The following is an 18292-nucleotide window of genomic DNA, read 5'->3' as shown; positions in this document are numbered from 1 at the left end:
TAAAAAAAAAAAAAAGATCCACTTATATAAAAAGTGCCTAGAGTAGTCAAGTTCATAGAAACTGAAAGTAGAATGGTGGACGCCCGGAACTGGGGGAGAGGGGAATGCGGAGTTGTTTAATGAATATAGTTTCAGTTTTACAAGATGAGCAAAGATCTGGAGATAGGTTGCACAACAATATGAATGTATTTAACACTACTGGACTGTATCTTAAAAATGGTTAAGGGGGCGCCTGGGTGGCTCAGTGGGTTAAAGCCTCTGCCTTTGGCTCAGGTCATGGTCTCAGGGTCCTGGAATCGAGCCCCACATCGGGCTCTCTGCTTGGCGGGGAGCCTGCTTCCCCCTCTCTCTCTGCCTACTTGTGATCTCTGTCTGTCAAATAAATAAATGTAATTTTTTTAAAAATGGTTAAGATGTGGGGTGTCTGAATGGCTCAGTGGGTTAAGCCTCTGTCTTTGGCTCAGGTCAGGATCTCTGGGTCTTGGGATCGAGCCCTGCATCTGGCTCTCTGCTCAGCAGGGAGCCTGCTTCCCCCCTCTCTGCCTGCCTCTCTGCCTAATTGTGCTCTCTGTCAAATAAATAAAATCTTTTAAAAAAATGGTAAGATGATAAATGTAATGCGTATTTTACCACGCTTTTTTAAAAATTGGTTTTTGGATGCTCATAACTCTTAGAAAAGTAGCATGTTGATTATTTCAAGTAATAAATGATTAACTTATGTTTCAACAGTTCTGCCTCTTCCAGCTGGTGAGCACTGAGAATAACCGCTATAGTCTAGATCACATTTCCTCCCTATTCACTTCTCAGGTAGGTTGGATTATCCTTTGCATGTCACACAAGTACAGGAAAGAAGTATTGACTCACTCAGCTATGTTGTAAAGGGATGGAAATCTAAAAATGGAATATTTAATGATCTATGCAAACAGAATTCCACTTGGGTTTTACCAAGTTCTTGTGGTACTATCTTTTGTTTTTATGTTTTTACCTCTCCTACTGATACAAATTTAAGTCACTCTAAACTATTGCCCTTTCTTATTTTAACCCGTTTTTCCCCACATTTCTCCCTAGGAGACACTGATTGACTTTGCCATAACCTCTACAGACATCTGGGCCATGTGGCATGATGCTGAAAACCAAACTGTTGTGAAATACATCAACTATGAACAGTATGGATCACTACCTCTGTCATCCTGCCTCACCCCAGGGAGTTTCATATTTAGAAAACAGAGCTTTTTATGTAGAACCAAAGTCAGGTGTTCACACTGAAAGGATTCAGCCCTGGATTTGCCTGTTGTTAACTGTTTTCTAAAATTCCTCCTTTTGCATTTTGTGTCATTTCTTAATCTCTTGGGTTTAAAACAAAGGATTCTTAGGGTTTGAGGAAGATAAAGAAAATACCATATTTCTTGGAGAAATGGCACATACCTAAAATACTTCCAACTTGGGAGTTTTCTTTGCTTCTGAGCAGAATATTTCTGACAGCCACAACTTTCAAAACACACTACAGACCCTTTGAGTTCTCAGTTTCCTCATCATAAGAAGAGACATTGATTGCACAAGTATAGTGTTTTTGAGACTTTTTTAAAATAGGAAACCCTTTTTTTCCAAAAATAATTAACTCCAGTATATAAAACTAGTATTTTATGAGTATAAAATTGTAACACAATTTAATATGTTGATAATCTCTAATATTAGGTATATATGGTCTCTACTACTTGTAATGTACATGATAATTGTATAAAATGTTTCAATAGTTAAAAAACACATTAAAAAATAATTTTGAATAAAACACTTGTGTAACCCCTGAGATAACCTATGTAGGTTTCCCTGGAATACAGCTTACTGTGAAATTAAGCTAATTGAACCTTAGGGGCTCTTCATAACCTTCTATTCTAGAACAGAATTAAAGGAATAGTTGCCCCAGACAGTTGAGTCACACCTCAAAAAATATGAGAGTACTCCTTATAGATAGCAGTCCAGCAAAATGGTAAAAAGCAGAACTCCGTGTCAGATGAGAGTTTGAGTCCAGTTGTGAAACTGAGTAGTTGTGAGATCCCCTAAGCTTCACTTTCTCCATCTGCCAAATGGGGGTAATACATCCTTTGAGTTACCATGGGCTTATAAGAGTAATACCCTTAACGGCACTTAGCATAATGTCTAATATATGGTAAATGCAGATAGCTATTGTTTGTAGATTTGTGGTTAGAGTTTTAATTTCAGGAAGATGCATGTTAAACTGTTAAGAGTACTTCTCTAAAGCCAGACTGCTGAAAATAAGTTTTATTTATTTATTTTTAACTTTTTAATAGATCAACAGCATAAGCTTTTAGTTACCATTTTAATGTAGACTGTGGTCTTTTTTTGTTTCTCTATAGTAATGCTGCAGGTCAGTGGAATTCGGTTTTTATGCACTCTCTGCCAGAGGAAGAGATCATTCTCAGAGATGATCAAGACCCCAGAGTAAGCAATGTTAAAATCTTATGTAATGTGATGATTTACTCTGATCATTAGTCTGAGAAGAGTCAGTTATATTAGTCTGAATTCTTTCGGCTGCAGGTGAAAGACACACACCTGACTTAAGCTTAAAACGAAAATGTATTGATTTGTGCAGCTGAGAAGCTGAGCGGAACCTGGCTTTAGCCATGTCTGGAACAATGCTTTCAGGGCTTGATCTCTCTTTTGTCTCTATTCTGCTTTCCTCCTTGTTGAGTCTATTCTCAGGCAGGCTCCGTGAGCCTGTGCGTTCTATGAACTTACTAACTGCAATGGAACGAGAGAATCTCTGTCCCTGGTCCTGAAGTAGACTCGTTTACCAGGCTTGAACCATGTGCTGATTTCTGACATAGTCATTCTGAGCAGAAGGAATAGAATAATCTGGCTTAGCATGAGAAACCTGACCAAGCTGCACCTTGCTCTTATGGAGGCTGTGAGGTCAGTTGAGTATGGGGATATGGATAGAAGAGGAATGGCTACCCAGAGAAAGGTAGGGATTTGTTAGTAAAAGAAGGGAAATGGGCAGACATAAACACTATGTGTCCGCTATACCAACCATGTTGGTACATGCATGTAACCTAGAAGTCAGATAAATTCTGGTACCAGTATATGCTATGAAGAAAATAAGTTTAAATGGGAATACAGTAGCGAGCAAACCAGGCCAGTCTCCCTCTTTTTCAGAGATACCATCAGGATAAGTAGAAGCAAAGCTTTCAGATGATACCTTCATGTTAAAATGCAATTGAAGATTATGGGCCCTAGGTCATTTCCCAGAACCTCAGTAGGAGGAAGGAAAATTGAATGAAGGTCAGTCAGGTTTACTACTTCCTGGCAAATGTGATTTAAAAATTGGGATGGGGCGCCTGGGTGGCTCAGTCGTTAAGCGTCTGCCTTCGGCTCAGGTCATGATTCCATGGTCCTGGGGTCATGCCCCACACTGGGTTCCCTGCTCTGCAGGAAGCCTGTTCCTCCCTCTCCCACTTCCCCTGCTTATGTTCCCCGCTGGCTGTCTGTCTCTCTGTCAAATAAACTCTTTTTTAAAAAAAAAAGGGGACAAAATAATTAGGCAGCATAAAACTTCCCATTTTTTCCTCTCTACTTCATTTCCCTGCTAGTGATGACTTATTGCAGGCTTTTGTTTGTTTTTACATGTATTGCCTGTTCTTGGTTCCTTTTCTATGTGAGCCACTTTGTGGATGGTGTAGAAACCACTTTAGTTTAGTTGTTCTCTTCCCAGTGTGTATCACCAATAAATTGGGTTCGCCTTTTCCATTTAAGGTTGGCATTTGACAAGCTGCATTTTCCAGTGGAACACTATGAAGTACTCCAATGAGATACACACTGAGGGGCGCCTGGGTGGCTCAGTGGGTTAAAGCCTCTGCCTTCAGCTCAGGTCATGATCTCAGGGTCCTGGGATCGAGCCCCGCATTGGGCTCTCTGCTCAGCGGGGAGCCTGCTTCCCCCTTGCCCCTCTCTCTGCCTGCCTCTCTGCCTACTTGTGATCTCTGTCTGTCAAATAAATAAATAAAATCTTTAAAAAAAAAAAAAAAAAGAAACACACTGATTTCATTATAGTATGCCTAGTTAACTCAGAGACACTACAATCTTCTCAATGTGAAAGGATAGAACTGCTCTAGTACTTGGTATTGCTTAAATATAGAAAGGCTGTATTCATATAATGGAAACTCAAATGTTGGTGCTGATGTGATGACTTCTTCCTTCAAATTTTCCCAAATTTTATCTATTTAGAATGACATTAATTTTTGTTTTCTATTCTAACAGGAGATGTATTTGCAGAATCTATTTACACCAGGACGATTCATAAAAGCAGCTTTATGTAAAGCTTTACAGGTCAGCAAGAAAAGAGTTAATGTTTATTTCAGACTATTTCTTACTTTGTCACTATCATTGTATAATTAATAATTACTATTTTTGTTGTTTCATATACACTCAACACCATATGTATTTTTGCAGTTGTAGATATATGTGCTCTTAGTGTAATTTTTTAAATGTTTTTTCCGTTAAGTAAGACTCCCAACAGGGAGTCCTAGAGACTAGTAGTAAAAAGAGAAATCTGTGCCTACATTATTGTAAAAATATATCATAATATCCTGCATGTAATCTCAGTACCTGAAAGAAATTTAAAATGTTTTCTTGGTTAGCTTTGATGGTACTCTATGTTATCCTTCTGTTAATACCATGAAGGTCTGACTTAGTTCACATTCCAAAAAAAAACTCTAAAAATCTAATCTCCAAAGTCACATGCCTTAAGAGATAATTAATGCTTCACAAAAGGATTCTTTACTTTAAAGTCACTTTGGTTTACTTAAATTGCCATTAACTTTGTGGATTAACAATAGAATAATCACTCAGAGAATTGAAAGGTCCCTCAGAATCTCCTCACCTGACCTTCCACACAAAGAAATACCTTCTGAGGCTTTTCCAACAACTTCCAGTTGTCTCTGCTTCCAGTAATCCGTTTCTCACTGGTCTTGTGTGAGTTATTTTTCCCGAGCTGTGTCATTAAAACCTCTTTCCAGGGGCACCTGGATGGCTCAGTCCATTAAGTGTCTGCTTTTGGTTCAGGTCATGTTCCCAGGGTCCTGGGGTTGAGCCCCATGTGGGGTTCCCTGCTAAGCGGGGAGCCTGCTTCTTCCTGTCCTCCCTGCTCGTTCTATCTCTCTCTCTCTCTCACTATCCCTGTAAAAAAATAAAAATAAAAAATAAATGCTCTTTCCAGTATTGTATCAAATTTAGTCCCTGTCCTTTTGGCAGGTTCTCTCTCTTGGGACGTCGTAGAACATGTCTCTGTTTTAGGGGCGCCTGGGTGGCTCAGTGGGTTAAAGCCTCTGCCTTCGGCTCAGGTCATGATCCCAGGGTCCTGGGTTTGAGCCCCGCATCGGGCTCTCTGCTCAGCAGGGAGCCTGCTTCCCTCTCTCTCTCTCTCTCTGCCTGCCTCTCTATCTACTTGTGATCTCTCTCTCTCTCTCTCTCTCTGTCAAATAAATAAATAAATCTTTTAAAAAAAAATCTTTAAAAAAAAAAAAAAGAACATGTCTCTGTTTTAGAAAGCAACTAGTCAAATATTTTAGGAATCTTTCCCTCTTGTCTTTCTCCAGATTAAATACACCCAGTTCCTTTCTGTCAGGTGATACCATTTCTAGACCCTTGACTTTTCTTTTACATAAATTCTTAAATATCTGGCTCTTGCATGTTTTTGTTTTCTCTTTGCTAAAACTTCAGGGTGACACGGCCACTTTCTCCTAAGGTGTTTTTCTTTTCATCCCATCTGACTTCTTCCCTATTAACAATTAAATGTATATGTCTTATCTCTTGTACACTGAAATGTTAAATATTCACTAAGGCATTTATTAAATGCTCTCCTTGAGGAGAGTCATTCCTATTAGAGTGACCAGCCTCAACACTACTCTGACGGGCTTTTGTGCCAGTCATGGGTGTGTGTTTTCAGCATCATTTTACATCTTCCTTCTGGCTGAGTAATAATAGCCTTTCACGGTTTGGGGGATTTTTTTTTTTCCTGCTTTTTTGTAATCCAGCTTATCCTATTATATACCCTATTATAATTCTGACAGATTCGTGGATTTCTGTTGTTTTTTCTGGTCTACAGAAATAACTTTTTTTAAAAAAAAATTATTTCAAACTTGCTATGATTTCATATACAGTAATTATTTGCAGTATTAGATATAGATGAGTTGTTTAGGCATGTTCAGTTTCTGCTATATAACTGTATTGGCCCAGTCCTTCTAAACTCAAGTATTTTTCATTTAGTTTTGGTTAGTATATAATACTCTAAAATGTCTCTTTTAATTTTAGATTTTCTGCCGAGGAACTGAGAGGAATTTAGATCTTTCCTGGAGTGAACTAAAGAAAGAAGTCACTTTAGCTGTTGAAAGTGAGGTGAGGTTTGGGTAGAGAAAGAATGATAATCTCTTGGTACAGGGTAGATTGGTACTGAGGAATTGTTCAAATTGTTCACTGGACCTTGTTAGTAGGAAGTATAAATGTTTAAACCTTTTAATTTGAAAATTATATATGTAAAATATCTTTATATATATGCATATTGACTACATATATATGCATATGTAGTCAATGGTGTGTAATGCGTAAGGGATATTCATTTGGCTCTAACTTAGTAAAATGATATTAGACAGTTATGTTTTGGGGAAGAAAGATCCCAAATGGTTTTAAGAATTTTTCTCTCTCTCTCTCTCTCTCTTTTCTTTTCCCCCTTTTTCTTCTTTGCCAGCTCCAAGGAAGTGTAACAGAATATGAATTTTCCCAGGAGGAATTTCGAAATTTACAACAGGAATTCTGGTGCAAGTTCTATGCCTGTTGTCTTCAGTACCAAGAAGCCCTCTCTCATCCTCTTGCCCTGCATTTGAATCCACACACAAACATGGTGTGCCTACTGAAAAAAGTAAGGGAGCTAAAGCATGTAGAAGAACTCCTTTAGATGCTTCTGCAGATCTTCCAAACTATCAGTCTATCAAATGTTGTAGTTACTTTTTAGGGCTTTGTATTTTTTTTTTCTTTCAGAATTAAAGTTCATTTATATTTAGATAGTCTCCCTTAATATTTTTAATTTTCTTGCATTCTACTTTATTTACCTTATTATGTATTGAAGTGATTTCAAATTTTAAAGAGTTACAGGAGTAGCACAAAGAACGTTTGTATACCCTTCACCCAGATTCGTTTGTTAACTTCCATTTGCTTTCCTTCCTTTTATACATACATATTTTTCTTCTTGAGCTAGTTGAGAGTTAGTCACAGACATTATGCCCTTTTATCCTTAAATATTTTACTGTGTATCTTAAGAACAGTGTATTCTTACATAACCACAGCACAATTTAAAAGATCAGGTAATTCGTTATTTATATGATATTGTACTGTTACATTCTGATTTTACCACTTATGCCCATAATTTTTCCTCTGATCTAGGATCCAATCTAAGCTCTTGGATATATTTGGTTGTCATGTTTATTTAGCTTAATCTTGAGCTTTTGTCAGCCTTTCTTTGTCTTTGATGACACTGACACTTTTTGACTATACCTATTGTTTTATAGAGTGTCTCTTGGCTTGGATGTGTCTGGCGTTTCCTTATCATAAGATTCAGGTCTCAATTTTTTTATACCTGTAAACATTCATTGAAAAAAGTGTAATTGGAAGATTTGTATTTCCAGGGGTACCTGTCTTTCCTTGTGCCTTCCTCCTTAGTGGATCATTTGTATCTCCTGCCGGATGAGAACCTTTTGGCAGAGGATGAGGCAGCTATATCTGATGGTAATAATACTTACTGTGTCCATATTTAAGTCCCTTCCTCCATGAGCCCTATGCTTTGTTTCAAGTGGATGCAAAAAAAAAAAACTTCGATTTTCCTAGTCAATTTACCACAGTATAGATACTGTGAGGAAAACTGAAGAGGCCTGAGCATCTCCAAGACCTCAGATGGATTCTTGGCGTTTAATTATTAATATTTTATTTTAGTATAATATTAATCAGTGGCTCTTCATTGGCTTGAGGCATGAATGTTAACTCTCTCTTACTCTCTAGATGTGGATGTTGCTCGGGATGTCATGTGTCTTATAAAATGCCTTCGGCTGATTGGAGAGTCAGTAACTGTGGATATGTCAGCAGTGATGGAAATGAGCTGTTACAACCTACAGTCTCCAGAAAAGGCTGCAGAACAGATTCTGGAAGATTTGATCACTATTGATGTGTAAGGAGAATTTAGGGTAAAGTGCATTTCCTAATAGAAATTTAGCAAATTTTAGTGCCAGCATCAAGTTTTTAATTACATTCAAGTCCATGCAAAGTAGTGGTTTGAAGTTAAAATGAGTTGCTGTAATTCTGAATAGGTGTCTCTGCTTTTAAACAGGAAATGTAACACATGAATTCAGATCTGGAAGCAGACTCATGGATTATGCTCTATTAACTACTAACTGAGCTATAAATTTTAAAACATAAAAGTATTTTCTCACATGCATTTTGTCTGTCATTTCTAAAAGAATGAGGAAAAATTTGCTATATGAAGTTAAAGTATCTTGTATGCCAGAGTGATTATCTCCACTCCCTTATTGTGTATTTGGTCTTCCTGTTTCATGGAGCCCTAAGCGTATAGGATTTATAGAGTCTTTGTTACATATTCTCAGTAGTAATAGTTTTCTGATTGTCCTTCCAGAGAAAATGTAATGGAGGATATTTGCAGTAAACTGCAAGAGATCAAGAACCCAATCCAGGCCATTGGGCTACTTGTGCGGGAAATGGACTATGAGACAGAAGTGGAAATGGAAAAGGGGTTCAATCCAGGTGAATGACTACAAACGTGTCTCTTTGATTTAGAGAAAACAATTTAACTCCTTTTAACTTCTTTTCCTTTTTTTTCCCCTCTTCATTATAGCTCAGCCTTTGAATATTCGAATGAATCTTTCCCAGCTGTATGGTAGCAACACAGCAGCGTGTATTGTGTGCAGAGGTGTGTGTAAAATTGCCAGTACTCGCTTCCTCATCTGCCGAGACCTTTTGATATTACAACATCTGTTAATGAGGCTGGGCGATGCTGTAAGTACTGCCTAAGGGAAACTTGTAAAACCTACTCACACAAAGGGGTGCCTGGGTGGCTCAGTGGGTTAAAGCCTCTGCCTTCGGCTCGGGTCATGATCTCAGGGTCCTGGGATCGAGTCCCACCCACATCAGGCTCTCTGCTCGGCGGGGAGCCTGCTTCCTCCTCTTTCTCCCTCTCTGCCTGCCTCTCTGTCTACTTGTGATCTCTGTCTGTCAAATAAATAAATAAAATCTTTAAAAAAAAAAAAAACCTCACACAGAGCAGAATGTGCAGACTTTTGTCTTTGTTCACTGCTCTGTCACCTACATTTGACCTGTAGTGAGTGTCTAAAATGCAGATTAAGAAAATACATGACAGGGACGCTGGGGTGGCCCAGTCAGTTAAGTGTCTGCCTTCAGCTCAGGTCATGATGCTGGGGTCCTGGGATGGAGCCCCATGTTGAGCTCCCTGCTCTGCAGGAGCCTGCTTCTCCCTCTCCCTCTGCCTGCCTCTCCCCCTGCTTGTGTGGGCACAGTTTCTCTGTCCAATAAATAAATAAAATTAATAAATTAAGTAAAATCTTTAAAAAAAATAAAAAAGAACATACATTACATGGGCCACCTGCTCACTCAGTCAGAAGAGCATCCAGCTCTTGAGTTTGAGTCACATGTTGGGTATAGAGATTACTTAAAAGTAAATAGGGGTGCCTGGGTGGTTCAGTTGGTTAAGTGTCAGACTCTTGATCTCAGCTCAGGTCTCGATCTCAGGGTCATGAGTTCAAGCCCTGCATTGGGCTCCACACTGGGCATGGAGCCTACTTTTTAAAAAATTAAATAACTAAGCTTTTAAAAAAAGAACATATGTGAAGCAGGTTAATTTGCAGTTAATCTTTGTATGTATAGCGGTGGGGAAATTTCCCAGGGTGGCTCCAAATTTTAGTATTGTTAGTAACTACTTTGCATGTGATAGTAGGGTACCATTTAGTGTGGAGGAGAAAGGAAGAAGAAGAAAAGGAATTGTACTTCTGCAGTACAAAATTTAGCCTAAGCACATTCTTTTTTAGGATATATGTATTTATTTGAGAAAGATAGCGTGTGAACAGGTGGGGGGCTGGGAGGGAGAGAGAGAATCTCGAGGAGGCTCCATGCCCAGCCTGGAGCCCACGTCAGGGCTCCATGTCATGACCCTGGGATCACGATGTGATCAGACTCTCAACCAACTGTGCCACCTTGGGGTCCTCCCAGCTCCATTCTGTGCTTCCTCTTCATCCTAATCTTCTTAGGCCACCCAACTCTTGTCTCATACTACTAAATGTTCCATGTTTGGAGAATGCCTTTCTGGCAGGAGCTCCACTTGTCTCTCAGTTGGTCATTTCATCCAAGCGTGACAAGGGAGTAGTCTGGCTCACTAACTCATGTTAATGTAAAAAGAACTTCAAGGCCTTTGGGACTCCCAGAGCTATTTATATATTTCAAATCAGAATTTATTAACTCAAATATGTTGATACTGGTAGAATTTCAGGTAAAAATAAGGAGGACATTTTGGAAGATGATTTGTTTAGGACCACTAGGGAGATACAGGGGCCTTTCCTGAGAGGCTGGTACTTAGGGCAGCCATTAGTGAGTGCTTTTCAGTCTTTGTAGTCTTACATTTCTTCAGGGGTTTTTATTGGGCTTTTTGTTTGTTAATTATAACCATTTTTTTTTCTAAGTATAGAATAGATGTTCATTATAGAACCCTTATATGTGGGCGCCTGGGTGGCTCAGTGGGTTAAGCCGCTGCCTTCGGCTCAGGTCATGATCTCAGGGTCCTGGGATCGAGTCCCGCATCGGGCTCTCTGCTCAGCAGGGAGCCTGCTTCCCTCTCTCTCTCTCTCTCTCTGCCTGCCTCTCTGTCTACTTGTGATCTCTCTCTGTCAAATAAATAAATAAAATCTTTAAAAAAAAAAAAAAAAAGAACCCTTATATGTAAGCCTCTGTCTGTAAACAAGAAAAATTAAAACTCATCTGTAATTGACCCAGTGACAACTGGGATAACATTTTGGTGTAGACCCTTTTTTCTCAAACGTTTTGTTTGTTTCTAGAATTACGATATGCTACATGGTGTTTTTGTAATCTGATTGTTTTTATTCTACCTCACACAGCTAATCAGCATTTTAACATGTCATTAAGTATTCTACTACAAAATTATTTTTAATAGTTAACCTAGTACAATTTTATTCAACCAGTCACATTTGTGGCCATCCAGGTTGTTGCCAGTTTCTTCCTCATACCTATAAATATCCATACACCTCTACTATATTTCTGAGATAAATTCTCAAAACTCGAATTGATTAGTCACAACCTATGCACATTTTTTTTTTAAGATTTTATTTATTTGACAGACAGAGATCACAAGTAGGCAGAGAGGCAGGCAGAGAGGGAGAGAGGAGGAAGCAGGCTCCCTGCTGAGCAGAGATCCCGATGCGGGGCTCGATCCCAGGACCCTGAGATCATGACCTGAGATGAAGGCAGAGGCTTTAACCCACTGAGCCATCCAGGTGCCCCCCTATGCACATTTTTAAGGCTTTTGGTGGTATTTCCAAATTCTCCTGTAATGTTCATAACTATTTTTATCCACATAAGGAAGGGCTTAGATTTCCCTGTTCCTGTTCTTGAATTCTGAGCCCACAGATTCAGTGAAAGTTACACTTTTGTTTTCTCTTTCACCATCAACATTTTTGTACTGTTAAATCTTTGGGTAGATATTTTTGCTACCCTAAAATTTAGGTGTGTAGCCTTTACGTATATATGTTGCTTTCTGTGTGTGCCCTTTGTAACTGTGTTTTGTGTTTTTTGTTTTTAAATTTTCCTCCACCCAAACTTTAAGAGTTTTCATCACTAATCGCTATGTATGGTCTCACCCACCCACCCGTCATGTACAGGTGATCTTGGGAGCTGGTCAGCTCATTCAAGACCAGCAAGACCTACTACACCGAACAACTCCTCTACTCTTGTCTTATTATCTCATTAAGTGGGGAAGTCAGTGCTTGGCAACTGATGTTCCAGTTGACACACTGTGAGTTTTGTTATTCTGGTTATTTTTAAAATAAAGTACGAGTTTGGTTATTTTTTTTCATTGTCTTTAAAAAAATTGTAAACATTATTCAGTTCCATGATTTGCCTATAAAATTCAGAGCGTTTAGCTGCTTCGATTTCCAAAGGTTGAAGGCAGTTTCTAAAAAGGATCAAAATACTAGATATACATTATTATATATATGGTTTTCTGAAAAGAAAAAATGTTTATTCTTAAGTGGAAATTGAAAACACACAATTTCTAAAATTTGTTTTTTCTAAGAAACTGTTGAGAGAGATAGTTTTTTTGCTAACCACCCATTTTTTAATGCTTTTTCTAAAATTGATGTAGAGTTGACACAACAGTGTTACATGAGTTTCAGGTGTACCATTATTGTGTGTGTGTTTAATATAAAGATAAATCCTGTTGAAGACCAAATAGATGAGGTCACAGGGCAAGTTAGACCACATACAAAAACATACTAGTTAGGAAAGGTAGGCCAAGCTGCTTTATAACCAAAAGAAAAAGGAGAATCCATTACTTAGAAGAATTACACTTTCAATAAGATAAACTATCCTCTTTGGTAATATGCTTTCCATAGAGCTTTTATATACAACTTACTAACAATGTCATTGGGAGACTCGTAGTAGTATTTTTGTAGAACTGCTCTCTTTTTCTCTGTTCTCAACAGGGAGTCCAATCTCCAACACTTGTCAGTGCTGGAACTGACGGACTCTGGTGCTGTAATGGCAAATAAGTTTGGTAAGGACTAGACTGTATGCATTTGATTTTAAATTTGGCATTTATTGGGTATTCATTAAATAGATCCTTTGCCACTTCTGCTGCTTTCATTTGGGGAGGTTCATAAGCAAGCTGTGGCCTGAGGGCTGCAAAAGGAGTCCATGAAACCCCAGGCAGCCCAAATCAGGCATAAACTAAGGGTATTGCATATATAAACATATATATGGGGGCACCCAGGTGGCTCAGTCGTTAGTCTGCCTTTGGCTCAGGTCATGAACCCAGGTCCTGGAATCAAGCCCCATATCAGGCTCCCTGCTCATCTGGAAGCCTGCTTCTCCCTCTCCCACTACCCCTGCTTGTGTTCCCTCTGTCACTATATCTCTCTCTGTCAAATAAATCAAGATCTTAAAAATATATATACATATGTATATATATATTGCTGCTTTTCTATTGTATATTGATGCTCTGGTGATTAATTCAACAAAGTTATTTCTAAAATTTACTAAGTTCATGGTAGCTTTTGTAATCTTAATATTTAAAAGGCATCATCTCTCATATTTAAGAACCATTCTGGAGAATTTGCTTTGCGTTATTTTGATATATAAATCTTGGAATCTGGAGACCATATTTAGAGTAAATACTCCCAAAGACACTTAGGTATAGTGAAATCAGTGAAAAGAAAAAGAAATGAGTGCACTGTTGATTTAAATGGCTTTTTATTGCATTTGTATAGTACTTCATACTTTATAACTGCTTTTACTTATATTGCTGTTGCTTACACCCATGATGCATTTTATATTTTGAAATAATAAATGTTATTTATTAGAAGTGTAAAATGAGTTAGTAGACCATCTTAGTTGAAAATTGACTCTACTATCACAAATTGACGATTGTCATAACCTTTTCTTTTTAAGTATCTAGCCCTCAGACAATTGTGGAATTATTCTTCCAAGAAGTTGCAAGAAAACATATCATATCTCATCTCTTCTCTCAACCAAAGGCACCTCTGAGCCAAACTGGGTTGAATTGGCCCGAGATGATTACTGCAACTACCAATTATTTACTGCAGCTTTTGTATCCTTTTATTTAAAAGCCAGTTAGGGGCTTCTGGGTGGTTCCATAAGTTGGCTAAGTGGCCAGCTCTTGACTGCCTCAGGTCACGATGTCTGGGTCCTGGTACCAAGCCCTGTGTCAGGCTCTGCCCTCAGCAGGGAGTCTACTTGAGAATTTGCTCATCCCTCTCCTGCTCCTACCCTGACTCACTCACTCACTTTCTCTCTCTCTCTCTCTCACATAAATAAGTGAATCTTAAAAAAATAATAAAAGCCAGTTAAAACGTGTTTTCTGTCTAAATAGCCTAAGGCTCTTATTCTCCCTGTATAATGAAGATTCTTAATGAGATTGGGTGCTTAAAACCTAGATCTCTTTTGAAACGTTATATGTTCCTCAAGTATTTATTGAATGGCTCTGTATATCAGACACTATGGTAGATGCTGGGCGTCCAGTGGCGCCACCAGTATGTGCAGTGTATCAGAGTTGGAAGTGGTTGCCCAGGGATGAAATACATGGTTTAGCCCATAGTTAATTGAGTTCTGAGTTAGGTGACGAGGCTTCTAGTATATAACCTTCAAACCATATTCATCTAATATAAGAACATGTGCTCTGCCACCTTCTCTTTACCTTCTTTTTTAAAAATTAAGTCAATTTGGGGAGGGTATGTGCTATGGTGAGTGCTGTGAAATGTGTAAACCTGGAGATTCACAGACCTGTACCCCAGGGCTAATAATACATTATATGTTTATTTAAAAATTATTTATAAATAAATAAATAAAAATAAAGTCATTGCATGGACTTTGATATCCAATATGTGTGTATATACACACATACACGTATGTATGTTTGCCAAAAAAGTAAAAAAATCTCCTTATCCAGTGACTAGATGGCCTAGCAATCCTGGATGTCTCTTTCTGGAATGTTTGATGGGAAATTGTCAGTATGTACAATTGCAGGTGAGTGCAATTGAATATTTCAGGTTTAATCATTCTGGTAAAGAATGGGATTTCAGAAATTTTTTCCTTTGTAAATGTTATCTGCATTTTAATTGGCTAATAATAAGAACCACAATAATTTAAACTTGAGTGCACCAAAACATGCCTCAGAGGCATTTTCTTTACTTCTTTCTTGACATGTCATTCCTAATGTTTTTTTTCTAGAGTATCTTGTTTTGCTTGTTTAATCCTGTTAGGTTCTCTTTATACTAAAACAAATATACCATTGTCTTCATATAAATTCTTTAAAGGAATCTAGTCATTAAACCAGTAAATACAAAAGTTGAAAATTGTTAAGTCAGAAAAGTGTATATGTGTTTACATGTAATGGTGTTTAATTAGAGTCCTGTTTGCTTTTTTTTTTTTTTTAAGTATCTAACCTAATACAAGAGTAGATTAACAGGATTAGATTTTAATTTCCAGATGATTTCAGGAAATACACCTTTTGTGTTGATTGACCACTGTCTTCTTTCCGTCTTTGAAGAACTTGGGAGTGGTTATCTCCTTATATTTATTTTCTAATCAGAAAGCACCTTTTATGCCTTTAAGGATTATATTCAACTGCTACGTCCCTGGTGTCAAGTCAATGTTGGTTCCTGTCGATTTATGCTGGGACGGTGCTACCTGGTTACAGGAGAGGGACAGAAGGTAAATTGCATTTGAATGATGAACCAACTTCAGAGCAAAGAGGACACAGTCTCCACTTAACTAGGTTAGAGGGATGGGAGGCGTGGAACCCTCTAGATAAGAATAAAGATGCTTAGTACCAGCAAGAGCCATATGGGGATTGTTCAGCTTTCATGTGCTTTGCAAATTAGTTAGAACATGGGAAAACATGAAGAAGAAGGCATTAAAACCCTTTTGCCTCTGTGTTGGTGTTTTTAGGGATGAATTTTGTAAATCAGATTTATTACTCAGTTACATGTTTTCATCATATACTTTTTTAATTTTATGCTGCTTTCTCACCCTCATTATGGAAGTTTACCTTTCTGTCTTTTTTTTTTTTTTTTAAGATTTTATTTATTTATTAGAGATCACAAGTAGGCAGAGAGGGAGGCGGGGCTTCCTGCTGAGCAGAGAGCATGATGCGGGGCTCGATCCCAGGACCCTGAAACCATCACCTGAGCCAAAGGCAGAGGCTTAACCCACCAAGCCACCCAGGCGCCCCAAAGTTTACCTTTCTAATTTGTTCCCTGACATCCTGTTTATGTAAATTTTCAAACATACAGGAAAGTTTAAACACTTAAAATAAACAATCATATACTCACCACTCAAATTCTGCAAATGTTAACATGTTACTATGCTACTGTATATTTATCCATCAATTTTCTTATTAAAGTTAACTTTTTAATAGCATTTAAGTTAAAAAGTGAGATAAGTTAAAGAAAAATATTAAATAATGTGTCAAATAGAATTTAGAATGGCAGACATTGTAAATGTAGCCAAGTCTTAATTTTTCTTTTTTGGCTTTCCTTTAGCACCTGAAACCAGCCCGCCCTTCCCCTACCCCGCCCTCCCCTCCCCCATCCTCCACACCCGTGACTTTTAAGCAGCTAGAACAGTTCATTGTAAGTCATTTTGTATTCTTTTATTTCTCCAGGCTCTGGATTGCTTCCGCCATGCAGCATCTGAGGTGGGCAAAGAGGAATTCTTGGATCGCTTGATTCGCTCAGAGGATGGGGAGATTGTGTCCACCCCCAAGATGCAGTATTATGATAAGGTACATTATGATGTGGTTTGGTCCTTCTTAAACCACCCTGTGTAAAAATGTATCTGAAATCATTGTTTTGATACTTGGGAAGAAAAGTAATGTAAAAATTTAATCGTTCCCTGAACTTCCAAGAGAAGAGAAATGAATTTGCCTGGAGAAATTAAAGAAATGTGTATTTTAATAAAATAGGTAAGTGTTTTTAACTTAAGTGAAATTCCCATCATGATACCAGTTTGTTAGCCTGGTCATCAGAACTTTATTGATACTAGTCTTGCCTAAAGCTCAAGGGATTAACTTGGAATACTGATTTAGCCTTAGTTTAAGATTTGGACCTCGGTGTCCCTCCTGACCTTTCTTCCTGTCAGTTTTTTCTCTGGTCATTCAGTTCTAGAAAGAGTGGTGTGCTTACTATCTCATGCAAGCCAGGCGTACACTCTGTTCCCCTCAAGACCTTTCTACCTGCTATTCCCCTTTTCCCAGAGCGTCAAGCCTCAAGCCTCATTTCATTGAAGTCTCTGTATCTGTCACCACAACATTTAAACATGTTTGATGTTTAGGCTTTAGGTAACTATTTGTTGTTACCTGAATTTCCCACCAAAAAGAAAAATGCGACAGAGACAGGCATAACCATTTTGTTCCTTGCTTGTAAAAGAGACAAATGATTTTTTTTTTAAGTGAGCTATACATCCATTGTGAGGCTTGAATTCATGACCCTGAGATCAAGAGTTACATGCTATACTGACTGAGCCAACCAGCACTGCAAGATAGATGAATTTTTACTGAAATAGATTTGTAGCTCTTAATAATCATCCACATCCTTCTGATGAGAAAATTATTTTGAATTCGAAGGATTTTTTCAAGATTTATTTTATTTATTTATTTTGGAGAGAGAAAGCACATGAGCAGGGTAGGGAGAGGGAAAGAATCTTAAGCAGGCTCCAGGCTCAGCATGGAGCCTGCCAAGGGGCTCGATCTCATGACCCTGAGATCATGACCTGAACTGAAATCAAGACTTGGTCACTTAACTGACTGAGCCACCCAGGCGCCCCAGGTTTTTTGTTTTTAAGTAATCTCCAAACTCACTGTGGGGCTCAGACTCAACAACCCCAAAATCAAGAGTTACACACTCCACCAAGTCAGCAGGTCACCCCGAATTCTAAGGATTTTTAATCGAGGCTGGCTAGATTTGAGGAATTGGTAAATCCCCTGAAATTGTGTGCAAAATGATGCTTGTATTTTTTCTGTGGAGAAGTTCTATAGCTTTCATCAGAAGAGACTTACTGATTGAAAAAACATGAAAAATCACTGCTCCAATGGACCCCAAAGCGGGTCTTGGGAAGAAAATACTAGAACTCTCACAGAAGAAATAAAGATATGCTAATGTTTGGGGCGCCTGAGTGGCTTAGTCGGTTAAGCTGCCTTCGGCTCAGGTCATGATCCAAGGGTCCTGGGATTGAGCCCCACATCGGGCTCCCTGCCTAGAGAGCAGAAGCCTGCTTCTCCCTCTCCCACTCCCTCTGCTTATGTCAAATAAATAAAACCTCTAAAAAAAAAAAAATGCTAATGTTTAATATAAGGCTCAACTCTGGTGCTCTTATGTGGTCCTTTACCACGTGGTCACTTGTCATTTAGTCTCAAGGTAGATAACTGAAGAGAGAGGGAGGGTGTCATAGCTGGGGCGCA

The 18292-nt window shown here is 38.4% G+C and overlaps 1 protein-coding gene across 1 annotated transcript in view; it reads left to right on the top strand.

The window, feature by feature from the left end:
• Positions 1–18292, top strand: part of NUP160 (nucleoporin 160) — a 50821-nt gene that overhangs the window by 16119 nt on the left and 16410 nt on the right. Inside the window, exons 8-23 of the mRNA XM_047692169.1 lie at positions 730–807; positions 1069–1166; positions 2376–2460; positions 4276–4344; positions 6328–6411; positions 6761–6931; positions 7695–7794; positions 8065–8230; positions 8693–8820; positions 8912–9072; positions 11979–12112; positions 12801–12871; positions 13765–13924; positions 14790–14859; positions 15448–15546; positions 16499–16618. Coding sequence (XP_047548125.1) covers positions 730–807; positions 1069–1166; positions 2376–2460; positions 4276–4344; positions 6328–6411; positions 6761–6931; positions 7695–7794; positions 8065–8230; positions 8693–8820; positions 8912–9072; positions 11979–12112; positions 12801–12871; positions 13765–13924; positions 14790–14859; positions 15448–15546; positions 16499–16618 — 1794 coding nt within the window. The remainder of the gene's footprint in view (positions 1–729; positions 808–1068; positions 1167–2375; positions 2461–4275; positions 4345–6327; positions 6412–6760; positions 6932–7694; positions 7795–8064; positions 8231–8692; positions 8821–8911; positions 9073–11978; positions 12113–12800; positions 12872–13764; positions 13925–14789; positions 14860–15447; positions 15547–16498; positions 16619–18292) is intronic.

The sequence above is a fragment of the Lutra lutra genome, chromosome 10 (genome assembly GCF_902655055.1).
Source record: "Lutra lutra chromosome 10, mLutLut1.2, whole genome shotgun sequence".
NCBI classification, from domain to species: domain Eukaryota; kingdom Metazoa; phylum Chordata; class Mammalia; order Carnivora; family Mustelidae; genus Lutra; species Lutra lutra.
Note: the sequence above shows the minus strand (reverse complement) of the source record. Positions and strands in the feature narration are given on the sequence as shown.